The 23,464-nt window shown below is 39.9% G+C and overlaps 1 protein-coding gene across 4 annotated transcripts in view; it reads right to left on the bottom strand.

Annotated features, from left to right (window-relative positions):
* Positions 1 to 23,464, bottom strand: part of SERAC1 (serine active site containing 1) — a 37,167-nt gene that overhangs the window by 10,254 nt on the left and 3,449 nt on the right. For all 4 annotated transcript variants that reach the window (XM_070733764.1, XM_070733762.1, XM_070733761.1 and 1 more), the window contains exons 3-13: positions 21,930 to 21,966; positions 20,286 to 20,422; positions 19,149 to 19,238; positions 17,422 to 17,553; positions 15,460 to 15,581; positions 11,868 to 11,996; positions 9,088 to 9,201; positions 6,685 to 6,847; positions 5,237 to 5,387; positions 3,404 to 3,545; positions 1,804 to 1,904 (exon numbers count right to left, since the gene is read on the bottom strand). In XM_070733764.1, coding sequence (XP_070589865.1) covers positions 1,804 to 1,904; positions 3,404 to 3,545; positions 5,237 to 5,387; positions 6,685 to 6,847; positions 9,088 to 9,201; positions 11,868 to 11,996; positions 15,460 to 15,581; positions 17,422 to 17,553; positions 19,149 to 19,238; positions 20,286 to 20,422; positions 21,930 to 21,966 — 1,318 coding nt within the window. The remainder of the gene's footprint in view (positions 1 to 1,803; positions 1,905 to 3,403; positions 3,546 to 5,236; positions 5,388 to 6,684; positions 6,848 to 9,087; positions 9,202 to 11,867; positions 11,997 to 15,459; positions 15,582 to 17,421; positions 17,554 to 19,148; positions 19,239 to 20,285; positions 20,423 to 21,929; positions 21,967 to 23,464) is intronic.

Raw genomic sequence — 23,464 nt, forward strand, 5'->3', positions numbered from 1 at the left:
AGTGTTTTTAATAGGAAAGTGAAGACAAGAACAAGAGGACACAATCTGAGGTTAGTTGGGGGAAAGATCAGAAGCAACGTGAGAAAATATTATTTTACTGAAAGAGTAGTAGTTGCTTGGAACAAACTTCCAGCAGACGTAGTTGGTAAATCTACAGTAACTGAATTTAAACCTGCCTGGGATAAACATATATCCATCCTAAGATAAAATACAGGAAATAGTATAAGGGCAGATTAGATGGACTATGAGGTCTTTTTCTGCTGTCAATTTTCTATGTTTCTATGTTTCCAAACAGATCTCATGAGACTCTAATTTAATTAAAAACATTTAACATTTAAGGTCATGTCACAAACATGGAAATTAATGCATTACTTAATATTTAAGTTATAGAACCTTATACGGGTTTATAGAACCGGTAATGGGAATTTCCCCCTGCTCACTAAGCCGGTTGCTGGCTGGCCAAGCCCCCGAATTGACTCTTTATTTACAATAAATAAAACGGATCATCCTTAACTTTTACTGTGCCAGTTATCACGATGCTAAGAAACCTTGTCCGTCAGCTTCAGTAACGATTTTTTACAAACTTGTCAGTTTTTACTATTTTTTTTTCTCTGCCATAGAGAGGTGCAGCCATCTTGTTTTTTGCTTCTGCGCATGCACAGAAGCTGGGGTTTCGGTACTGTGCATGTGCCCGCGTGCCTGTGTGGGATGACCATGTGGCACGCAATGCGCAACCACATGGCATAGCTACGTAGCATGCAATGTGCGCACAGCTACACAGCACAGGAGGAAGCGAACTGGTGGGGAGGTAATTTAGAACCCACCCTGTTTAACATCCGTTTAGATGAATATGAATATCAAAGAATCTCTATTCCAAATGGTGAATGAAAGTCAGCAGCTATTATCTAAGTCCAATCTCCTTTTGGGGGAATTGAGGGAGCAATTTTGGCAGCACATAATCACATTACCTGGGACAAAAAAATAGCTGTTTTGGTTCTCCCTACATATTCTCCAGGAAGCAACTATCTATGTATGTGATTGCACTCAGAGTATATTGAAAAGGGTTTGACAAGATTATAGCAATTCTGCCAAAATTTATTCAATTTAGTTAAACAAAGTTAAATTTTGTTAAAACAAATCATGGACTAATGCAATGAATGAATACACCTAAACATTTTAACACTGATCTTGATCAATCCCAGAATTTACATAATAGAATCAATCTGTTATCTTAATCAAATGCAGATCAGTTTAGATTGCTCATTACGCAATAAACATACCGTATTTTTCGGAGTATAAGATGCACCTTTTTCCTCCCTGAAAGAGGCTAAAATTTGGGTGTCTCTTATACTCTGAATGTAGCTTTTTGTTTAAGCTTTTTTTCCAGCTCTAACTAGGTGCTAACGATCTTCCCAGCTCTTACCTTGCAGGCTCTTTCACTGTTACTCTCTGTGAAGAATGTTTTCCAAGCCCTAAGTCTTTGCAGGTTTCTTTTCATCGCTGTACTTGGTCCAAATGTTTTTTTCCAGCCCTACACCTGGTTAGGGCTGGAAAGAAACATTCGGAGCAAGTACAGCAATGAAAAAAAACCTGCAAAGACTTAGGGCTTGGAAAACATTATTTGCAGAAAGTTCTTTGCAGGTGCTAACAATGTTCGCAGCTCTTACCGGCTTGCAAGCTCTTTCATTGTTACTCTCTCAGAATAAGATTTTTTTTAAAGCCCTAACCAGGGGATAAAATAATGTGCTAAAGCCGACCAGATTAAGGATGCTAGAGTTTCAGATTTCTACTCCTATTCCTTACCTGTAGCTCTCTACGGGACATTTGGTTCTCCAGTCACTAAGGTGGGTATCATATTCCACAGAAATAATTCTAAGCGATGGGCAGTCAGATGATAACCAAGTCTAAATTTAGAACACATGAAAACAAGTCAGAAAACAATTTTGTTTAGATAAGTGTTTAGGCTTTAGATACTACAACATACTTTCAAGCAATTCAAGTGAATCAGGGAAGTAAACTATGATTGCAGGGCATAGCATCTGAAGTGTCTATTTGCCTTAATTTCAGCAACCCAGCATTAGTCTTATAAACAACCATTGTGCCTTACATCCATAAATATAGGGTCAAAGTTTTCATTTCATTCTTCTAGGACAGGGGTAGACAAAGTTGGCTCTTCTGTGACATGAGGACTCCCAGAATTCCTGAGCTAGCATGATTGGGTAGGGCATTCTGGGAGTTGAAGTCCATAAGTCATAGAAGAACCAACTTTGCCTACCCCTGTTCTAGGAGATAATGTTAGTATTATTCTGTTTGGTGGATCCCTACCAATTAATCAAAGCCTCTGAATTTGGATATGTCAGCAGGCTTCAGAACATATTTTAGAAAAGATCAAACTGTCATTTATGACTTATTACTCTTCTAAACAGCAGAATAAAGCAGAAATCAAGAAAGTGATACCTTTTCTCAATACAAATATAGTAAAAGGAAAAAAGAAAATGCTTTATCAGGAGAGAATATGATGTACATGTATGGTAAGCAAGTAAATGTGTTGCTGATTACATAGATTTAATAACTGAATATACAGCTGTTCACACAAATGCTGCTGTCATTATTTTTTAAATTTTCTATTAAAATACATTTCTTAGTGCTTAATAAACATTGTATTATCTTTAATTTGTGTATTTAATTTGCTTAAAAATACAAATTTACATTCTTAATCTCCTTCCCTTTTTCCAACCATTGGTAAAATAGATTCCATGTTTCATAATATTCTACATTTTCTTTCTGTTTAAGTTTCAATGTCAATCTATCAATTTCTGCCAACCCTAGTATCTTTCTGGGTATCTCTTCATTTCACGGTATATCTTCATTTTTCCAATACTGTGCTTGACTGTTATTTATGCATAATATACGGTAAATAACAGAGAGTAAATGGGGAGGAACTGAAGAAAAACAACCGGGAAAAAAATATTGGAGCGTACAAACTAAAGTTCAACATTTATGGAAAAAGAAATGAATTGTTAAAGCAATCGTAATTTGAGCCCCAGAACAATAACCAGAGGACTTTCTTGATATCTGGCAATATTGAATCTATGGCATCGGAATAACCTAACTTAAAAAAAAAACCCATCCTGCTTCTTAAATGCAATTTTAATAATTCTTAGGTCCTTGGTTAAGTCTTGGAATTATTAAATTTATCCCAGTCTTAGATTGTAGATTATCCACACATCCTCTTCATCACCATCACCCAGTTAGTCCTTGGGTTTCAAGAGCAATCAGGACTGCTGTTGCTAAGCTATGCAGTTGTAAAATGTGATGTCACGGGATCTCGTTGCTAAGTAACGCCAATCCTGGCAGTCCTGGCTCCTGCTGTAACTCAAGAGATGCGGTTAACAATCCTTACTTTTGGCCAACATTCACTGTAGTCATCTTCTGCATCCATGTCTCTGTCATCTGCAGAGTCCTCAAGGTCCTGTTGTCTCCATGTTTTAAATGCGGCTCCCAAAAGGCCATGAACAAAAAGGACATCTGCTTTAATGGGCTCACTGGTAGCGGAGAGAAATGATAAAGAAAAATCCATTATTAATGACAGCATCTAGGCCAGTGCTGGCGAACCTATGGCACATGGCGCCACAGGTGGCACGTGGAGCCATATCTGAGGGCACGCAAGGCATTGCCCTATGTCAGTTCCCGCCCGAATGTGCGTGCTGGCCAGTTGATTTCCAGTCTTCCAGAGGGTGGTAGGAAGTCATTTTCACCTTCCCCAGACTTCAGGAAAGCCTCTGGTGTTTATGGATGGCGAAAAATGGACCCAACGGGCCTATCGGAAGTTCGGAAACAAACTTTTCATCCTCCCCAAGCTTCAGGTTATCCTGAAGCCTGGGGAGGGTGAAAAACGGCCCAACAGCTCAACCAGAAGTTTGTTTCCAAACTTCAAGTAGGCCCGTTGAGTCTATTTTTCACCATCCTCAGGCTCTGGAGACTTTTTAGTACCCAGTGCCCTTTTTAACACTCAGGAGTCCTTTTGGTACCCGAGCAAAAAAGGTTTTGCCCTCACTAATCCAGGTCAATTCCTGGAATTATAGTCCATGCATCTTAATGCTGCCAAGGTTGAAAAACACCAATCTAGGCAAATAATTAACTCTCACATAAATGCAATAATTTCTATTCCAGCTCCACTAAAATTATTAGTAATAATAGGGACCAAAACTAATGGAATTACTCTAAGTTAGATTCCAGACCAGAGCAAGGAACCAAATGTTGACTTATATCTCTTCACACCCCTACCAGTATTGATGACATCATTTAAAAGGTAAACTTCTCTCCTTCCTGAACTTAATTCTGTTCCTTTATTTTATGAGATGTAGTGAGTTCCTTCCAAAATCTGAGATTTACTTTATTATTTGCTATGCTTTTTCCAAGCTTTTTCTACAGGCTCCTTTAGCCAATTGGACCCTGGGCTTCTTTCTATTTACTGTCTGAAACAACTTAGCAAGGTATTATCATCCTAATGGTAATGCACAATATTATAGGTAGTTCTTATTTAGAAAACACAATTAGAACTGGCAACTTGGTCATTAAGAGAAACTGTTGCTAAGTGAAACTACTTATGATATTGCTTTACAGAACTGCAGCAATTGTAAATGTGAGGACTGGATGAAAAGTTATTTTTTCATAATTCTGCAACTGAACATTTGCTAAATGAGACAGTCACTAAACAAGGACTGCTTGTAATCTATGTATAATGATTTTCCCTGAAACAAAAATAAAGCCAAAGCAATTTACATATGGTATATTGACAAACATCTATGAGATTAATGTAAAATATTTTCTCCTGCTTTTAAATTATTTGATCCATGCTGTGCATACCAAGAGCTCACTAAGGTTGAAAATGTTTGCTGTCTATGTACCAAGGCAATATTGAAAATCTCATTGAGTTTATGACAGTTCCCTGATTTTTTTCCTTCCACTCACAATACAGGACAGGGAAATAGAAAGAAAAAACTTCTACTGGCGGAAAAAAATTCCTCAGGCCAAACTGTTCATCTGCTGGAATACATGATTACAGAAGCATTTGATGATTTATTTAGTCAGTGTCTTACAACTGAATGTCTGAATCAGCTCCACTGCAAAGAATAGGCAAAACATCAGATAGATCAAAACATGCTAAATTGTGGTTACAAATAAGCCTGAATTACAAAAGAGGCTTCATGTAAACAAGATAGAGCTTGCTTACTTGGTTCGACATTGTGGGTGCAAAATGTATACCCCATCTGGGTACTTTTCTTCTACCACTTCCCTGTCCAGATTAGCCAAGGCTCTTGCAGCGTGAGAGGATTCCATAACGCGTGGAGACTTCATCATAGCTGCTAGCTTGGAAACCCATCCTAGCATTGAATTAAAATAAAACATTGGTGTCAATCATTGTTACCCATTCGTATGCTTTATTAATGAAGGGATATTTAGTATAAGTAATAAATATGTAGGAAAGTACAGTCATATGCTTTTCACCACATTTTCTCTGCCAATTCTCTGCAAAATTATTGTTTGTTAGAAATTTGTTAAAATTTAATTTCTCCTGTTCATGTTTAAGTTTATCCTCTACATTTCTATAACTGTCTGGTTTGGTTCTGCAACCCACCAAGACAGACACAGACTTCAGAGGATAATCAGAACTGCAGGAAAAAAAATTGCTGCCAACCTGCCTTTCACTGAGGACCTGTATATTACATGAGTCAATAAGAGGGCCATGAAAATATTTATTGACCCCTGGCATCCCAGACATAAATTGTTTCAACTTCTACCTTCAAAACGATGTCATAGAACACTGCATACCAAAACAATTAGACACAAGAACAGTTTCCCCCCGAATGCCATCACTCTGCTAAACAAAGAATTCCCTCAACACTGTCAAACTATTCACTAAGGCTACATTACTGTTACTATTACTGTTCTCATCATTTTTATCACCCATCTCCTCCCACTTATGACTGTAACTTCTTTACAATTTAGATTAATATTGTTTCCTGATTGCTTATTTGTACCCTATCACAATTATTAGGTGTTGTACCTTATGGTTCTTGATTAATATCTTGTCTTTTTATATACACTGAGAGTGTATGCACCAAAGGCAAATTCCTTGTGTGTCCAATAACACTTAGCCAATAAAGAATTCTATTTTATTCTATTCTATTGAGGATATTTCATGCAGCAATATCAAGGCAGGCAGGCATACCATGCCACCCTATGGGTAAGATGTTTGCTGTCTACTCAAATTTTCTGCCATAATATCCCCTCCAGGAATAAAGAGTCATCCTGTCAGGAAAACCATTGTTTTAAACACTCATTTATTTGATTCATTAATTCCTTCCCTTTTTTGAGAGGAATCCTAAACAGAAAAATGTACTGCTCACAAACTGCAGAAGTATAAGTAGTTATCATTTCTCCCCCCACCCACAAAGATGAATTCAATATACACTCAATTATAGTTTCTATACTATGTCCAGCCAATTAGAATATATATTTGACTAACTGAATGAATTGCCTGGAATATTAAATAATTAAATTCCAAGTCTAAAGTATTGATTTCCAAAACCCTATAATTCTTATAAGGAAAAAAAACCCCACAAGACAAAATATTTTAATAATTCTTTTCCAATTAACTACAAAGGCATTTGCTAGTACCTGCACGTGTTATCGAGGCATGAAGACGTTCGTCTAGGGCCATATTTCCAATGATGTGAATGATACTTCTTTGTATTTTGTGAGAATCTCTATGGAGGTGATACAATTTTTGCAGGAGTTGAAGTCCCTTGTTTGCTTCAATTTTATTACAATGGCTGGGGATCTGAAACGATACGGGGATTGCAATGATGAACTGCACTTGACCAGTGTGCAAATCAAGTATAAAATCATGCACAAAGAGTCACAGGGACTACTCGGACACTGAAATAAATTTAAAAATGACTTGAGAATGCCTACACTGTCTACATTAATTAAACACAGGCAGTACAGTCCTATTTCCTCACAACATGACTTAACTACCACCGTTCCCTGTAAGCTGTGCACGTGCGCGCGCGCTCCAAAATACCCCTGTGCGCACCTTTTTCCTCGGGCGCGCAGTCCCCATCCCCCTGCCAGCCTGCAGGGGGGGCGGGCGGGAAGGCGCGGGCAGTAGAAGGGAGCCGCGGCCACACCTGCCTCACCATGGTGCCTCCGGCCCCCTCGCGCTCCTGGCCTCTCGGCCCTGCCCCCCACCCGCCCGGCCTCTCTTTCTCCTCTGCTGCAAGAGAGGGGGGAGGGTCAGGCGTTCTCCGGAGGCTGGCGGGCGCGCGGGCCGGCGCGCGCTGTTCCCATCTCCCTGCCTGCGCGCCCGCCCGGAACATTCAAAGTAAGAGCGAAGGGTTTTCTTATTTTGAATGGTCCGGGCGGGTGGGCTGGCAGGGAGATTTGGGGAGCGCGCGCCGGCTGCCCCCCGAACACCTGGCCGCCCGCCCGCCCGCTCCACCTCTCTCCTCCACTGCAACACGGCGCCCGGCCACGCTCCTCCTCCCGGGAGCCCAGCAGAGCCGCACGGAGGCGAAGACACGGCGCCCGGCCGACTTTTGGAGCCGTTTTGTTTTCGGCTGGGCGGAGGCGGCGCGCGGAGGCGAAGACACGGTGCCCGGCCACGCTCCGCCTCCCGGGAGCCCAGCTGAAAACAAAACGGCTCCAAAAGTCGGCTGGGCTCCCGGGAGGCGGAGCTTGGTCGGGCGCCGTGTCTTCGCCTCCGCGCGCGGCTGCTGCCCGGCCGAAAACAAAACGGCTCCAAAAGTCGGCCGGGCTCCCGGGAGGCGGTGCGCGGCTACTTCCTCTTCACTGCAGAGCCGCACGGAGGTGAAGACACGGTGCCCGGCCGACTTTTGGAGCCGTTTTGTTTTCGGCCGGGCGGAGGCAGCGCGCGGAGGCGAAGACACGGTGCCCGGCCACGCTCCGCCTCCCGGGAGCCCAGCTGAAAACAAAACGGCTCCAAAAGTCGGCCGGGCTCCCGGGAGGCGGTGCGCGGCTACTTCCTCTTCACTGCAGAGCCGCCGGGCAGAGGCGAAGACAACGGCGCCCTCCACTCTCTCTCTCTCTCTCTCTCTCTCTCTTTTTCTCTCTGTTGCCGGCGTGGTGAACGAGAGAGAAAGAGAGAGAGAGAGAAAGGAGGGGAGAGAGAATGAGAAAGAAAGCGAGAAAGCAAGCAAGAGAGAAAGACAGGGAAAGAAAGCAAGAGAGAGAGAAAGAGAGGGGGGAAGGAGGGGGAGGGAAAGACATAGAAGGAGGGAAGGAGGGAGAGAGAAAGAACAAAAAAGAGAGGAAGGAAGGAAGGAAGAGAGAGGGAATGAAAGATGAAGGGAGAGAGAAAGGGGGAGGGAGAGATAGAAAGGAGGGAGCAGGGGGTAGTTAGGGAGAGGGAAAAGGAAGGGCTTGGAGAAAGGGGGAAAGAAAGATAGAAAGGAAAGAGGGAGGGAGAGATAGAAAGGATAGAATTATGGATGCAAGAACTTGCTCATGTGTGATAGCGCATGCCCACACTTACTTACTTACTTACTTACTTACTTACTTACTTACTTACTTACTTACTTACTTACTTACTTACTTTATTTATTTATTTATACTTATATGCCGCCCAGTGCCAAAGGGACTGTCGCTCAGACACTATACTTTTCCGCTCACCCCGAAAAAAAATTAGAGGGAACACTGGCACCTACACAATTTACAATCTATCTTGGGTTTTTAACACAGCTTGAACAGGGATTTTCTCTTCATGCTTTTACCTTGGGTCTGAGAGGGCTGCAAATACTTGAGTTCAACTATTTATAAAGTAGTGAACAAGTGTGGGTAGAGGCAGAACCCAGAATTAATAGCGCTAAAATTAACTGGTTTGATTAAAAGGACCATTCATTTAACAGGAAAATAATTCTTTCAACTATTTTAAAATGAAAATCATGAATGATTTTCAAAAACTCCTTGATCTTATTTTCAGCTTGTTGTCACTACTGAGATCCAAAGAGATCTACAGGCCCAAACTGAGAAATCTCGGGCTAGGTGTTTCTGCTGCATTACCTTGGAATGCTCCACTAAAGCTTGCAGGCAGAAGAGTTCCTCTGTCTTTGCCGGTATGGTACTAAGGCTTTCACAATATGGAAGCCCATTGCCTCCAAAACACCACAAGCCGCCCTGGAAGAAAAACAAGTTGGAAATTAATTTCAGAATAAACAATGTGAAGTTTGTTTACAATAATGTGTAGAGTACACAATGTGTAGAGTTTTGCATTTTTTTAAAAAATAAGCAGAAAGAGTACAGTGTACGATAATCAGTCAAAGGAAACAAGAGACCACATCTCACTTTACAGAAAAGATGTTGTAACTTTGAACCATATTAAAAACACTGACCAACAAGATAGAAGTTTTTTCTCATCATTCCTATCACCCATCTCCTCCCACGTATGACTGTTTGACTGTAACTTGTTTCTTGTATCTTTAAGATTTCTATTAATATTTTTTGCCTGATTCCTTATTTGACCCCTATGACAATATTAAGTGTTGTACCTCATGATTCTTATCAAATGTATATTTTATTTTATGTACAATGAGAGCATATGCACCAAAGACAAATTCTTGTGTGTCCAATCACACTTGGCCAATAAAGAATTCTATTCTATTCTATTCTATTTCTATTCTATTCTATTTATCGTAACAGTCATTGGAGCATTCTTGCTACTAACTCAAAAGGGATATGAAAATTTAATATTTTTAAAAGAAACATTACATTATTCTGAAGGCATTTTTTTCCAGTAAATAAATCCCAATAAGAATTTACTCCAATAACAAAAGTAAAATAAAATAACAATTGGAGAGATATTTTGCTCTCTCCTTCTTTCATTATTATATTTTGTAAATTTACAATATATTTAGCTTGTGGATTGCCATATCTATATTTTTCACGCTTTCCTAAATTAACTATATTTCCGGTCGTGACTTGTTGACAAGGCAGGCATTGCACAGAAGGTATAAGGCAAGGCGGCTGGCCGCTCTGCCTGCTCCTTCCTCAGATGACCTAGGTGGAGGACAATCGGCTTCTGCTCTGATCCAGGAGGAAAGAGAAGGAGAGTCTGCGGAAAAGAAAGTGGAGGGCACGCAGATCTGAGATGTGCTTCAGGGACTGGGGAGGAAAGCATTTTCAGATGGCAACGTTTTTGGAATCGGGAAGGGAATCACGGGTCTGCTGCCCGAAAACACAAACAGGGCATGCGGAGGGCAAAAAGATGCATCACGTTTCAGGCGATAGCCAGTTCCAGCCAGCGCTGCCACCTGAAAATGCATCCTTTCTTGATTCCACAATGCACATTGCAAAGCCACATGGCCTGCTCCTCCTTCTCCGCAGACTTCTCTTTCCTCCTGGCCAGATCCACCGCCTGAAACAAACTGTTCCAGGTGACGGGGATTGCCAAAAACAAGCATCGCGATCTCCGCATGCTGGGAGATTGGCGGCGCCAGCACTTAGAACCAGCTGAAAACCACTGCCAGTTCATGAGGGCGCACAGCTGTGCAAATTGCATCAGAGAATCGGGCCAATAGGCAGGAGTGGTTGGAAAGGAGGGACCTTTTGCTTCTGGGGCTCCTGCTTGGCTTGGCTCCCTGGTGCGGAGAGGGCTTAGGCAGTAGTGGCGGCTCCTCACATTGCTGTCAGGCAGATCCTCCCTCAGACCATCCTGAAGTGGTTCATTCCTCAGGCTGTGCTAGACAACCCTAACTACTCACTTTGGAGAAAGCGAGTAGTCCCTGCAGATCACAGGAGAACCCCAATAATTTTTCCGGAAAAGAACTTCTTAGTAATCTACGTTTTTTTCCAGCCTTGACTCTGAGGCACTTCTCGCTTGCTGGAGGAGGAGGGGAGGAGGACGGCGTAAAATACCACCACCTTCAACCAAAGCTTCTGAATAACTGGGTTCCCAGTTCCATGTGATGGGGATGGACAAAAAGAGCATCACCTTTTCAGTCTCTGCATGCTGGGAGATCGGTGGTGGCAGCAGTTAGGGTTTCACTTTGAACGGAGCTAAAAGCACCCCCCCCCCATGAAGCGTGACTTTCTTTCCCAGTTGCTCAGAGGCTTTGGTTTAACGTGGCACCACTTGAAGCTGCCCTTCTCCTCCTCCCCGATCCTCTCCCTAATTCCAAAAACGGCACCTGCTACGCCAGGATCAGGGAGGAAAGTGTTTTCAGGTGGAAGCATCACAATCCTCTCCCCAATTCCAAAGATGGTGCCTGCAACGTGAGAGAGGAAAACATTTTCAGGTGGCAGTGCCTGCTGCATGCACCATTTTTGGAATCGGGGTGGTGCTGCCGCCTGAAAATGCTTTTGTTTGAAAGGTTTTCAGGACTCAGTCTCCATATGGAAGTGAGGATCCCTACCGCCTGGAACTACCCGAAAATGCGATGTGTGGAACGGGTGGGTGGGGCTACATTCGGAGTATAAGACCCACCCAGATTTTCACCCTTTTTTGGTGGGGGAAAGGTGCGCTTTATACTCTGAAAAATACGGTAAATAGCAGTAAAAACCAAAGTATAAAATCCTGGTATCCAATATTTCATTTCCCACCTTCAAATATATTCAGAGATTATATCACATTTCATATCGAAGATTTAATAATTTATCTCCGGCTTCAGAGACCAACAAATCAAAAGATCCAACATGTTGTACAAAGTTAAGACGCTGTAAAAATGCAAACTAAAATGGGAAACTCAAATACAATACATTAAGGAGGAAACACACAAATAGAATGCCAGTTCTAAGTACCCAGTTGACTAGAATGCTGAACTCTTAAGTTTTGAGAATATATATACCTTTTGGGCAGCTATGGTCTGGCTGCTTTCCCTTAAAGCTAAAGAGGTAAAATACTGTACACACTGGTCAAGATCTGTTTGAGGTAAAGATGCCAGTAGCAGTCGAAGTTCATCTTCTATGCAACAAGTCTGAAATATGAAACCACAAACATTCCCATTACTGTATCATGTTGATGAATGACTCACATTAAAACACTAGGATTTGTAAATATTTTCTTTTTTCTTTTTTAATTTTTGTAAAGTTTATTTGACATACCAACATACCAACAACATACAAGCAACGTTAAACATTTACCATTCCCTATATGCATGAAAATTACTCTTTTACAATTCTTTTTACTATACATTATATTTCTTTACTGCTAGTTTCCCTTTTCCCCCCCCAATCCAATTGTACAATTTCTCCCACACTCTGTAGCAGTCCTTATTTTGTTGATTTTGAATTTCATACGTTAATTTATTAAGTTTGGCGCAGTCTAACATTTTTTTAATCACCATCTCTTCATTTGGAGTCTTTTCTTGCTTCCATACTTGTGCGAATGCCAATCTTGCTGATGTAAGTATATGATTTATTAAATAATAGTTTTCTTTACTGTGTTGGCCTCTAATTATTCCTAGTAAGTACATTTCTGGTTTCGTCTCTAATTTGTAATCCAATATTTCTTCCAGCCAGGTCTGAATTTGGGTCCAAAATTTTCTTGCTTCCGTACAAAGCCACCAAATATGATAATATGTTCCTATGTCTTTTTTGCACTTCCAGCATTTGTTACTTACCGTACATTCCCATTTATTTTAGCTAAACGTGCTGGAGCGTAGTGCCATCGGAAAAACATTTTATATAGATTTTCTTTGTAGGGTATTGATAGGATTTGTAAATATTTTCATAGTATGAAGCAGCATGAGAATGCAACCCTTTTCTGTTGAGACCATATTCCTTCAAGCATAATCTGTTTAAGGAACTACGCCTAAGGTGGCAGGGCAGAAACCAAAGGATACTGCAGAGACATAAAGTAACTCCTAACAACCACCTAGCTAACTATTTCTCTCTCTGTTTTTCTCAAACAGTTGCTCTTGTGACATACGAAGGATAATTTACATAGCAAACTGAGCTGTTGGCTTGAAAAGGATATTTGAAATTAATTGAGAACTATATGATACCACGTGGAATGCAGTGGGTCAGTGGCTAAGACGCTGAGCTTGTCGATCAGAAAGTTCAGCGGTTTGAATCCTTAACATCGTGTAACGGAGTGAGCTCCCATTACTTGTCCCAGTTTTTGCCAACCTAGCAGTTTGAAAGCATGTAAAAATGCAAGCAGAAAAATAGGGACTACCTTTGGTGGGAAGGTAACAATGTTCTTTCAGCGTTCCACGAGCCTTTGGCATTTAGTCATGTGGGCCACATGACAGCGCTGGCTCTTTGGCTTTGAAAAGGAGATGAGGACTGCCCCCTAGAGTCAGGAATGACTAGCATATATGTGTGAGGGGAAAACCTTTACACCTTTTTATATCATATCATGGGGCAGACTGGACAACATGCGGTCCTCTGGAGCCTGAGATTCTGCTGCCAACATTCAGCAGCAAAACAACCAAATTTCAGTGGCACAATTTCAGGTCGGTTTTAGTTGTCTTTGGCTAGAGCTGTGAAGTTCATTGGAAGCAGTTCAAAACAAGTCTTTTGGAAAGCAGCTGCAATCACAGACATGAACTAGGTTTATATTTCTTGTTCCGGAATATCTCTTCTGAATTAAATCCGAAGGGAGGCACAGACAGATTTTAGAGGGTTTTAAGAATGTGAATGGTAGAGCTTGTCTCTCAGAGTCTTTAATTCCTCCAAATACTGATCTTTTATACGCCTTTGCATGGGAAACACAATAGTCCTGAGTCGTCTCACTGCAATTCCCATTCTTACACTCCACAAGGGGTTTTAAGATCATGACTTCTATTACTATAAACCCCTACTTAGAGGAATGGGACTACTTACCATAGCCAACTCGCAATGGCCAACTCACCATGGCCAACTTGGCCAATGGCCAACTCACAGCAGGACAACTCACTGCAGGACAATTTAATAATCCTATTTAATTATTTAAAATAAATGGAAAAAATATTTTAATGTTTGCCATTCACATTTCATTCTTGCCCTTCTTTGGAATCTTTCCTCTCAGGGTTCTATTACACCATTCATTTCATATTAGTGTAACTTTTGTCCCACAACAAGTTGTGGTGAGTTGGCCTTGGAGAATTGTTTTTTTTTATTTATTTATTTATTTATTTATTTATTTATTTATTTATTTATTTATTTATTTATTTATTTATTTATTTATTTATTGCGTTTATAAACCGCTTATTCCGAAGCTGACAAAGAGCGGCTAACAAGTGGGATAAATACAACAGTAATAAAATACAATTGAAATACACAATAAAATCAGTAATATAGTAAAACAATAAAACAATATCCTAAAAAGAACCATACATACACAGCAGTCGATCTAATTCCAGGCCTGCCGGAAAAGCCAGGTCGAATTTCTCGGGGCAGTTGATTCCATAGGGTCAGAGCTGCCACAGAGAAGGATCTTCCTCAAGGTCCCACCAACTGACATTGTTTGGCGGATGGGATCTGGAGAAGGCCGACTCTGTGGGCCCTTACTGACCGCAATGAGGTATGAGGTGGGAGGCGATCCCGTAAATAGTCTGGCTCTGAGCCATTTAGGGCTTTAAAGGTGATAACCAACACCTTGAATTGGGTTCGTAGACCGACTGGCAACCAATGCATGTTATAAATGTTATAATGTTATAAACCCCCTAACTCAGCCACTGATCTCCACTTCAAATGATACCCCCTGGGCTCTTCTTCACAGCCATATTCATGCATTTTCCATCCATCCTTGAACCCAGAGGAAAGCAGACTGGCGTACTGTAAGTTGCACTGCTCCCAGAATATACACTTCTATCACATATCACCAAGGAGACCAGGCATTCTGCTCTGAAACAAACTAGGGCAAGGTAGTTTCAAGACATTCCCTTCTACCCAGCATGGACTACTGGTGGGGAAAAAACCCCAGAGGCCAATTGTTCACCTGAACATGACGCCCTGGGGTGGCTAGAGGTTGTCTTGATTTTTATCCTTTACTTTTGACAGGACTTTCAATCTCCTAGGAGACCCAAAATCCTATGAAATGACTTCATGGCAGCTAGAGGGCATTCGGATTACTCGTAGGCTAGCATAGTTGGGTAAAACAACCTAACAGCCTCGGGGACTGGCATTTATAGAGATTGATTAGAGATACAGAGCAGAGAAGCCCAAATCAGAAGAGAGCCCTCCGGGTTATTGTGGATCATTCTTGCCTTTCTCCCTCCTGAGGCTGATTTCTCCCGTGAGACCTTTCAGTCAAGCAAAGAGCATCTTCTCTTAGCATTTCATTGGGAAAGGTTGAATTAAAAAAAAGAATTTTAAAAGTATGCCTGTCCATATGGATGCCTTCTGGCAACTGCATTAACCTACCTCGGGCAATTCTCAAATATTAATTTTCAAGTATCTACATTAAAAGAAGCCGCTGCAGTAAAAAGGCCGTGCAGATCTTATTATACATACATCTTTTGGATTCATTAAAAGATGAGGAGGCAGGAAAAATCTCAGATCAACGTCTTTACTCCGAGCCAAAGCAATGGCAGTTCTCTGGTCGCTTGTTTGGGTAACGGTCTTGTACTGATAATCTGTACTAAAACAAATATAAAGTTAGGATTTTCACAAATATATAATTCAGTAAAAACTACATAAACAAGTAATGCATCTCTGCAATGAAAAACCCAATGATCTGTTTGGAAGGGACTAACTACCAAGAGATGGCAGAAGTAAACAAATTCCCAATTTTGAACAACAAGTGGGGGGAGATTCAGCTGTAATACTATTAAGAAAACTGTTAACACCTGCGGTTTATATTGTGAAACAAAAGTTGCTAGTTTAATTTCAGACTCCTGTGACATCAATAGCATTGTTAAAGCATTTCCAAGAGGAAGTCTTGCGTTCTCACTGTAAAACATCCATCCATTTGTTCTTGCTGAAGACATCAGAACTGAAAGGATTGTTTTTAAATACCGTATTTTCAGAGTATGAGACACACCTCCCCCCCCCCCAAAAGAGAGTATAAATGTCAGTGCGTCTTTTATTCACCAAATGCAGCCATTTTTCCTGTCCTGAAGCCCTTCTCCCCTGCTTGCAGAGAGCTCCTGGTTGCTGGGGGATGGGGAAATGCCCATTTTTGCAAAAAAACTGGCCATTTTTTGCTTGTTTTTTCACAAAAATGGGGTGGGCAAAGAATCTGGGGAGCCTGCAAAGAGCTCCTGGGGATAGGGGGAAGGCATAAATGCCTCCATGTTTGTGAAACAATTGCGCAAAAAATGGCCCATTTTTCACAAAAATGGAGGCATTTTTGCCATCCCCCAGCGCCCAGGAGCTCCCTGCAGGCTTCCCAGACCTTTTGCCCACCCAATTTTTGTGAAAAAACAAGCAAAAACCAGCCTGTTGTTTGCAAAAATGGGGCTGTTTTTGCCTTCTAACTACCCCATCTAGCATGACTGGAGGAAGGATTCTGGGAGTTGAAGTCCACTAGTCTTAAAGCTGTCGAGCTTGAAGTTTGTAAAAAGTGTACATGGTTGTAGAATGTATTCTGCTACATTGGTATTTTATTAAATGATATATTATTACACCATTTGGTACAGAATACGTTTTTCCTTGTTTTCCACCTCTAAAATTTTTATGCGTCTTACACTCCGGTGTGTCTTATACTGTGAAAAATAGGGTAATTGTGAGTGTCCAGTTGCTGTCAAATGTTAGCCCACATCCTAACGGAAAATCTGCAAAGCGAGAAACAAACACACTGAGGGCCCTAATCAATGAAAGGTTCTCCAATACAAGCTCCAATTAAAATGAATGGGTTCTTGTATTGTTCCTATTTAGTATAAGAAAGCTTTCTGATATATTGTGCCGATTCTGATATATTGTGCCAGCTACTCCCTCTTATTCAAGAAAGTAAACTCAGCATTTCAAAAGGAATTTTAATTGAAAAGGGGTGATAATAGGACAAAATCAAAGCAGGCAATGCATTTAGAATAAAAGAAAAGTTAGAAACCCCTCCCAACACTCCAGTGTGGAATCAGCCAATCCGCAGGTGTGAAGATGTTATTGTAGTGGCCGCTCTGAGAAAGTGATAAGAGAACTTTCTCAGGGTCATCTTCAGCTGTTTTTCCCGCAATGCAACCCACATGGCCCACCCTCCCTTTACATTCCCCAAAAGCTGAGAAAATGCCAGGCCGCTTAGGCACCAGGCTAATGTTTATAAATCAGGCTAAAAGTTATAAATGAATACATTGCAGGGTATAAGATAAAGAATGAAGAAGTAAATAAGTAAATTCCAAAATCTCCCCCCTTCCCCCAGAGAGTGGCACAAAATCGGATCTGACAGCTGCTATCAGTTGGCTATCCTTTTCATTCTACTATGTAACAGATAAGAGCCAACAGCAAGAACTCTGTAGCTATCTTAAAAGATACCATTACCATGCCAGTAACGATTGGAAGCCAATTCCTGCACAGCTTGTAATCGGACCATTTTATCATTTGATTGACTTCTTTTCACAAGCAGCCACAAGGCATAATCGCGCTCTTCTGCATCAAGTGTACTGAAGCGTTCTTTACCAAACATAAAATAGGACAAGATTATTATAGTCATTTTATTTCCATCTTTGTATTATCAACAGTACTGTAACTACAGATCATATTTTTAGAGCAACATTTTAAAGTGTGTAATTTCCTGGATTCACAATTAAGTGCCAATACCTAATTGATTTTGGCTAATCCAAAAAGCTAAACAGGTAAATTCTTCGTTAATACAACTTCAGAGAACACTACGGCTACAGTCAAGATTGGGTTACAATCCTAGAAAAAGGTACGAGGGTCGCCCAGAAAGTAATGCACATTTTTTTCTTCAACAATTATTTATTGAACACAATGAAGCTTACACACAAGAAAGAATGATGTTTCTTTTACACTCCCTATTTTTCCACATAATCTCCGTCCCGTTCTATGGCCTTCCTCCAGCGAGACACAAGGGCATGTATGCCCTGTCGGTACCACCCCTTGTTCTAATGGCCTCACTCTCTGTTCTTCTGTTCTTCTAATAGCTTCACCCTCTGTGCCCAGCGGCTAACCATACTTCTGTCGACTGCAGATTCCCCATAAACTGTACAAAAACATTTGTGAATGTTCCCAAGTTTCTTTCTCCACAGTGAGAAATTCAATGACAACACACTGTTTGTAATGTACATCACTTACAGATGCCATTTCAAAACACTGCTGTAGCTACGCTATCTGTCTGAAGAAACACAAAATTTACACCCACACTCCTGACAATTCAAATAATGTATATCTAAAGTTTCGCATTCATACCATTACTGTAGGCTGAGAGAAAAAAAAGTGGTGCATTACTTTCTGGGTGACCCACGTAATTGTAAATAACTTTGTTAAATTTGTCAAGAAAGCTATACATCAGTATCAAGTCTGATTTGAAGGAGATTTTTCTTAATATAAATGATTGACCATTCGATTGAATGGATGCTCTGAATCTGGAAACTGAAGTTTAGAGGCCATAACCAATGAATAAGATTTGACTCTGTACAAAATTGTAACCCAAGAATGCCAGTATATATTGAACTACATTTAAGTATCCAAAAGTCATTTTTGCATCCTAGTGAAAACACAGTGGATCACAGAGAAGGAAGGACCTTCAAGTTAATACCTGTTCACTGCAGGAATCCAAATTAAATCTTTCCTGCCAGATGGCAATCAAGTCTCTACTTGAATGCACCCAGTGAAGCACATTTCTTGACTGAACAATTGGCTCTTATCACTGTACTGATTTTAAGCCTAAATATCCGACTAAACACTGACAAGATACTTTATTTATGAATTAGCCATTGGCTTAAGAATTAAAAAAACATGTAAGCATAACTAGCATGTTCAGAGCCAATTCCAAAGACTAAATCACTGTTCCAGATAACAAACGTCAGCCAGGTCATGGCAGCTTTGCACTTTAGTTATATAGAGAAATTTATTCCCAATATGCAGAAACAGCATTGGGTGGAGGGAATGGAAAAAATTACATCTGTTTAGCTTCTGCATGGTATAAACTGCTAAAAGGACAGAGCTTCTGCTTTTTTAAAAAAAAATAACAGTTTTAGATTACAGCAATTGACAACGATATTCCTAAAGCTTTTTACCAAACCTACCATCAAAGGGCTTTTGGAAAATTCGAGCATACATTTCTATAATTTTCTTGGCAGCTCGGTGAAGCTTCTTTCTCACTTGATATAGAACTCCTGCAAAAGCAATAGAAAGTTCATTTTGGTCAAATGATATACTGTCTGTCCTTGTACGTAGACCAGAGCAGGAAACCAATTCTACAGGAAGAACTAGAACTATATTTGAGTGAGGTAGGCCATAGTAAACAATTTGGCAAGTTTGTTTGTGCTTTCTCTTCCCTCCCCCTTACGATCATGAGTCAGTGAAAACTCAGCCTAAGTCTCTTCTGAATCCTGTACTATCTCTCTCCCTAGGACCAAAGGAATGCTTCTTGCATTTTTGTTTATGTAAGATTCAGAATATCTGCTTCAGGGCCATCTCCTTGGCTCTCTGCATATAGAAATACCTGTTAGATTCAACAGGAAGAAAATGCCACTTTGGTCTTTCCTAATACTGCAGCCTCACCTTCCAAATAAAACCTTGAGGCTCTGATTGGGAAAAGGTGCATCACCAGCCAAAAAGGAATGTTACTGATACCAAACTAAATGCTGATCACCAACTAAAGATCAAGTGTTGACTTGCTCTCAGAAACGTCTAAGGATTGCCCAGAATGGGCTATTTGTCAGAATAGGTAACCTATACCAAATCAAGCTTATGATATGGATAGCCATACTCTATTTCTTGTATTTTTATATTGTTGTAAGCCGCCCTGAGTCCTTCGGGATTGGGTGGCATAGAAGTGGAATTGAATGAATGAACGAACGAACGAACGAACAAACAAACAAACAAACAAACAAATTTCTTGATAATAGACACAATGAGGAGAGAAAAATAATTATTCAACTGGATTTTAAAAGAATATAGAAAATATCCTGGTCCTAGCTGAGTAAATTTCCAGCAGAAGAGAATATTTAAAAAATGAGAAAAACATTCTCATGAGGGAAAACCCCCCAGAAAATTTGGTAAAGTTCTAATAGAGAATATGAATAAATTTATCCCATAATCTCCAGTGTAATGTTCTTTCTTAAGCATCAGGATGAATATACTAGTTCTTAATTGGTATTTCTTACATTCAATGTGTTTCTAATTCTTTCTACTATCAACAATAACCAAGTTTTTCTTACCTTGATAGCCACTTTGATCTAAAGAAACTGTTTGTAAGTAGATGTAGGATTTCAGTTTTTCTTGTTGTACCACTTGGGTATCAAAACTGAATAATTTTCTTAAAGTCAGAACTTCGTAAGTAACAAATATACAACCACTTTAAAAAAAGCAGAAGGCAGATATCAGCACAAGCACTAAAGTACAAATTTAAACCTGATTGCACCTGGGTAGAATATGAACATGAAAACTCTATGTAGAGTTTTCTAACATTTTAACTTCTGATCCAAGCTGGCAATTCTTGTCCATAGCTTTATCAGCTGAAGAATTTCGCCCTCTTGGTGGGAAAAATGTGGAGTTCTACACTATGCTACTCTGAACTCCTGATCAAAAAGAACGTATCAGTCTAACAAACAAGAAGAAATATACTGATAGAGGAGAATATTTGTCGCTCAGGCCTGAAATGGTGCTCTCTGGGCTTGATAGTTTTCTTGCAAATGTTTCATTACCCAGGTAACATCATCATTGCTAGATGAGATCAGGGTTTGCTCTCATTTTATATACTGCAGATTTTATATACAGTATATAAAAGTGAGAGCAAACCCTACCTATCCTCTTCTAGCACTGATGTTACCTAGATCAGGTAAGGTAAGAAAACAGGCAAGCTCAGAGAGCACTAAGAAGAGATGTCCTTTTGCCCACTTTCTTCTCTCCCCCACTCCCATAAGCAGAACTCTCTTAATTCCTCCTAATATCCAAACTAGACAAATCAGGATAAGCTTGTAGGATACCCTTTCCTTGCTATCTTCTAGCCATGGCCTATCCCAGTGTTGGTGAATCTTTTTGGCACTGAGAACGCCGGCCACCCGATTTTCTGATTTCTGGCGTGTACATGCACACAAAGACTAACTGGCCAGTGTGTATGTGTATGCCAGAAACCGTAAGATCATCTTCCCAGTGTGCATGTGTACACCGGGTGGCTATTCTTCCAGCCTCTGGGGATCGTGCATGTGTGAGGACCAGCACATGAGCACCCCAGAACTCGGAAAGAAACAGGAGATGGCTCATATGCGTTCCATAGATTTGCCATCACGGGTCTATCCCATAATCATATCCTGATGCTAGAAAGTAGTATGCAGAGATGGAGCAGTATTTCAGATCAGCACAAGCCACTAAATGATCATCTCACAGTCTTTATTGCTTTATAAATACAGGAAACAATAAACAAATACATGAAAATGAGCAAGAAACGCAATCTGCTTCTAAATTAAAATTTCAAATAAGGAAAGGCAAAACTTGTTTGTGGATTAGAAATTAAGAAAAGAGGAGAGAAGGTCTGTCAATTCTTTCAAAACTCACAATTTTTAAAGTTTTCAGAAATGACCAATTCACATGGCTCATATTTAAGGGCCCAAATTTTATACGATAAAATAATGCAGGAATAGACTCTTATTATGTGAGAAAGGTCATACTTAATTCTGCACCTGCTTTCAGGACTAGATAATATTGTCAACATTACTATATACATAACATTTAAACAGTTACAGTACTATACTGTATATATATTCACCAGAACAGCTGAAAAAATAACTCAATAAACCCCTACAAACTATGATACTTTAGTTTTATTCTAAAAACAAAACAGATGTTTGCCAATAAAAACTTACCCCAGAATAAGTGAGCCAGTTAACTTCACAATTTTTCCTTAAAAATTAAAAACTTAGTATCATTGCATGTGCAAAATAGATGTTTTAATACAAATATATCAATAACAAGTTATATACAGAAGTTAAGCTAACTATACTTACTGTGTTTCCCCCAAAACAAGACCCTGCCCTATATTTTTTGGAACCCTGAAATAAGCGCTTGGACTTATTGCTATGAACTCAAAAGCCCGACTGGGTTTATTATCAGGGGATGTCTTATTTGGGGGGAAACAGGGTAGTTATTGTTAAAAGAAAGACATGTGAGTCCATTTAACGTCTAATTAAATTTTGCTTATTTATTAACTGTTTTTATGCCAAGACAATAAAGAAATCCCTTGGAAGTTCTCATAGAAAAAATATTGAATATAAAACAAGCACCTTGCAAAAAATAAAAACAATGTTGCAATAATTCAAGTGGAACAAAGAGATGGTAATAATAAATTAAGATAAATCAGAGGAAGACTCTACAAAGGAATTCAATTTCAACATCTTGTGAATAATCTGCAAAGAGGGAATCAGACTGATCTCCATAACACCACCACTGCAACAGAAAAGCAGTGCCTCCTTGTCTCAGACCACCTCCGCCCCCCAAGTTGAAAAATGTGGAATGTGTATCAGTTTCTCATTGCTATAGCTATTTGGTTGGCCCACAGATGGCTGGAGAATGTGGCTCTGAATGTATCCAGGTAATAAGACATGAAGGGCTTTATAGATCAAATCCAGCACCTTAAACTGGATCCTGACATCAACTGGCAACCAATGCAAGGTCCACAAAACTCTAATACGTAGAGCCCAAACGAATACAATTTTTGAACATTTATAGCCTGCTAGATGAACAGTCTAGACAGATAAGAGTATGAGGTAGTGTTATCAAGCCTTTAAGCCTCAGGTAAGGTCCTAAATAATTGATTTAATGGTACTTTAATTAATTCCTATTCAAAGTTATGCAAAACTAAGCCCTACTTCTTAAGGAGCCAGTAACCACTCAACTAATGAGATTATTTCTGGGAAGCATCCCTCAGAGAAGGACATACAATTTGACAAACTAACAGGGCAACAAAATTCAAGTTGTGAATTAAGAAGAATTTACTTCTGAATAAACTTGTTTAAAATTAGATTTTCAACAATGATTTTTTCCATTAGCCTTTTATGCATGTATGATCCTCTCACCACCATCCTGAAGAGTTTTAAATTATGGAATACATATAACTGGATTCATAAAATATACTAAAAGATTTCATCATTGGAAATCATAGTTTCATTTATATTACTAGTTACAAAAATGAAATGGTACAGTATTAATTCTTATAGATGACATCAACATTTTTCTAACTAAAATTTCTATCAAATCTTTTTTAAATGGCTATCATTTCATATTATGTGCTGGAAAAGTAAACTTTTCCACCTTCAACTCATTCTTAAATATGTCTTAAATATTTAAATAGTGATGCAGGGCAATGTCTTTAAGATTCTGCTCAGAAAATCTACGTACAAAT

Source organism: Erythrolamprus reginae, chromosome 1, assembly GCF_031021105.1.
Source record: "Erythrolamprus reginae isolate rEryReg1 chromosome 1, rEryReg1.hap1, whole genome shotgun sequence".
NCBI classification, from domain to species: domain Eukaryota; kingdom Metazoa; phylum Chordata; class Lepidosauria; order Squamata; family Dipsadidae; genus Erythrolamprus; species Erythrolamprus reginae.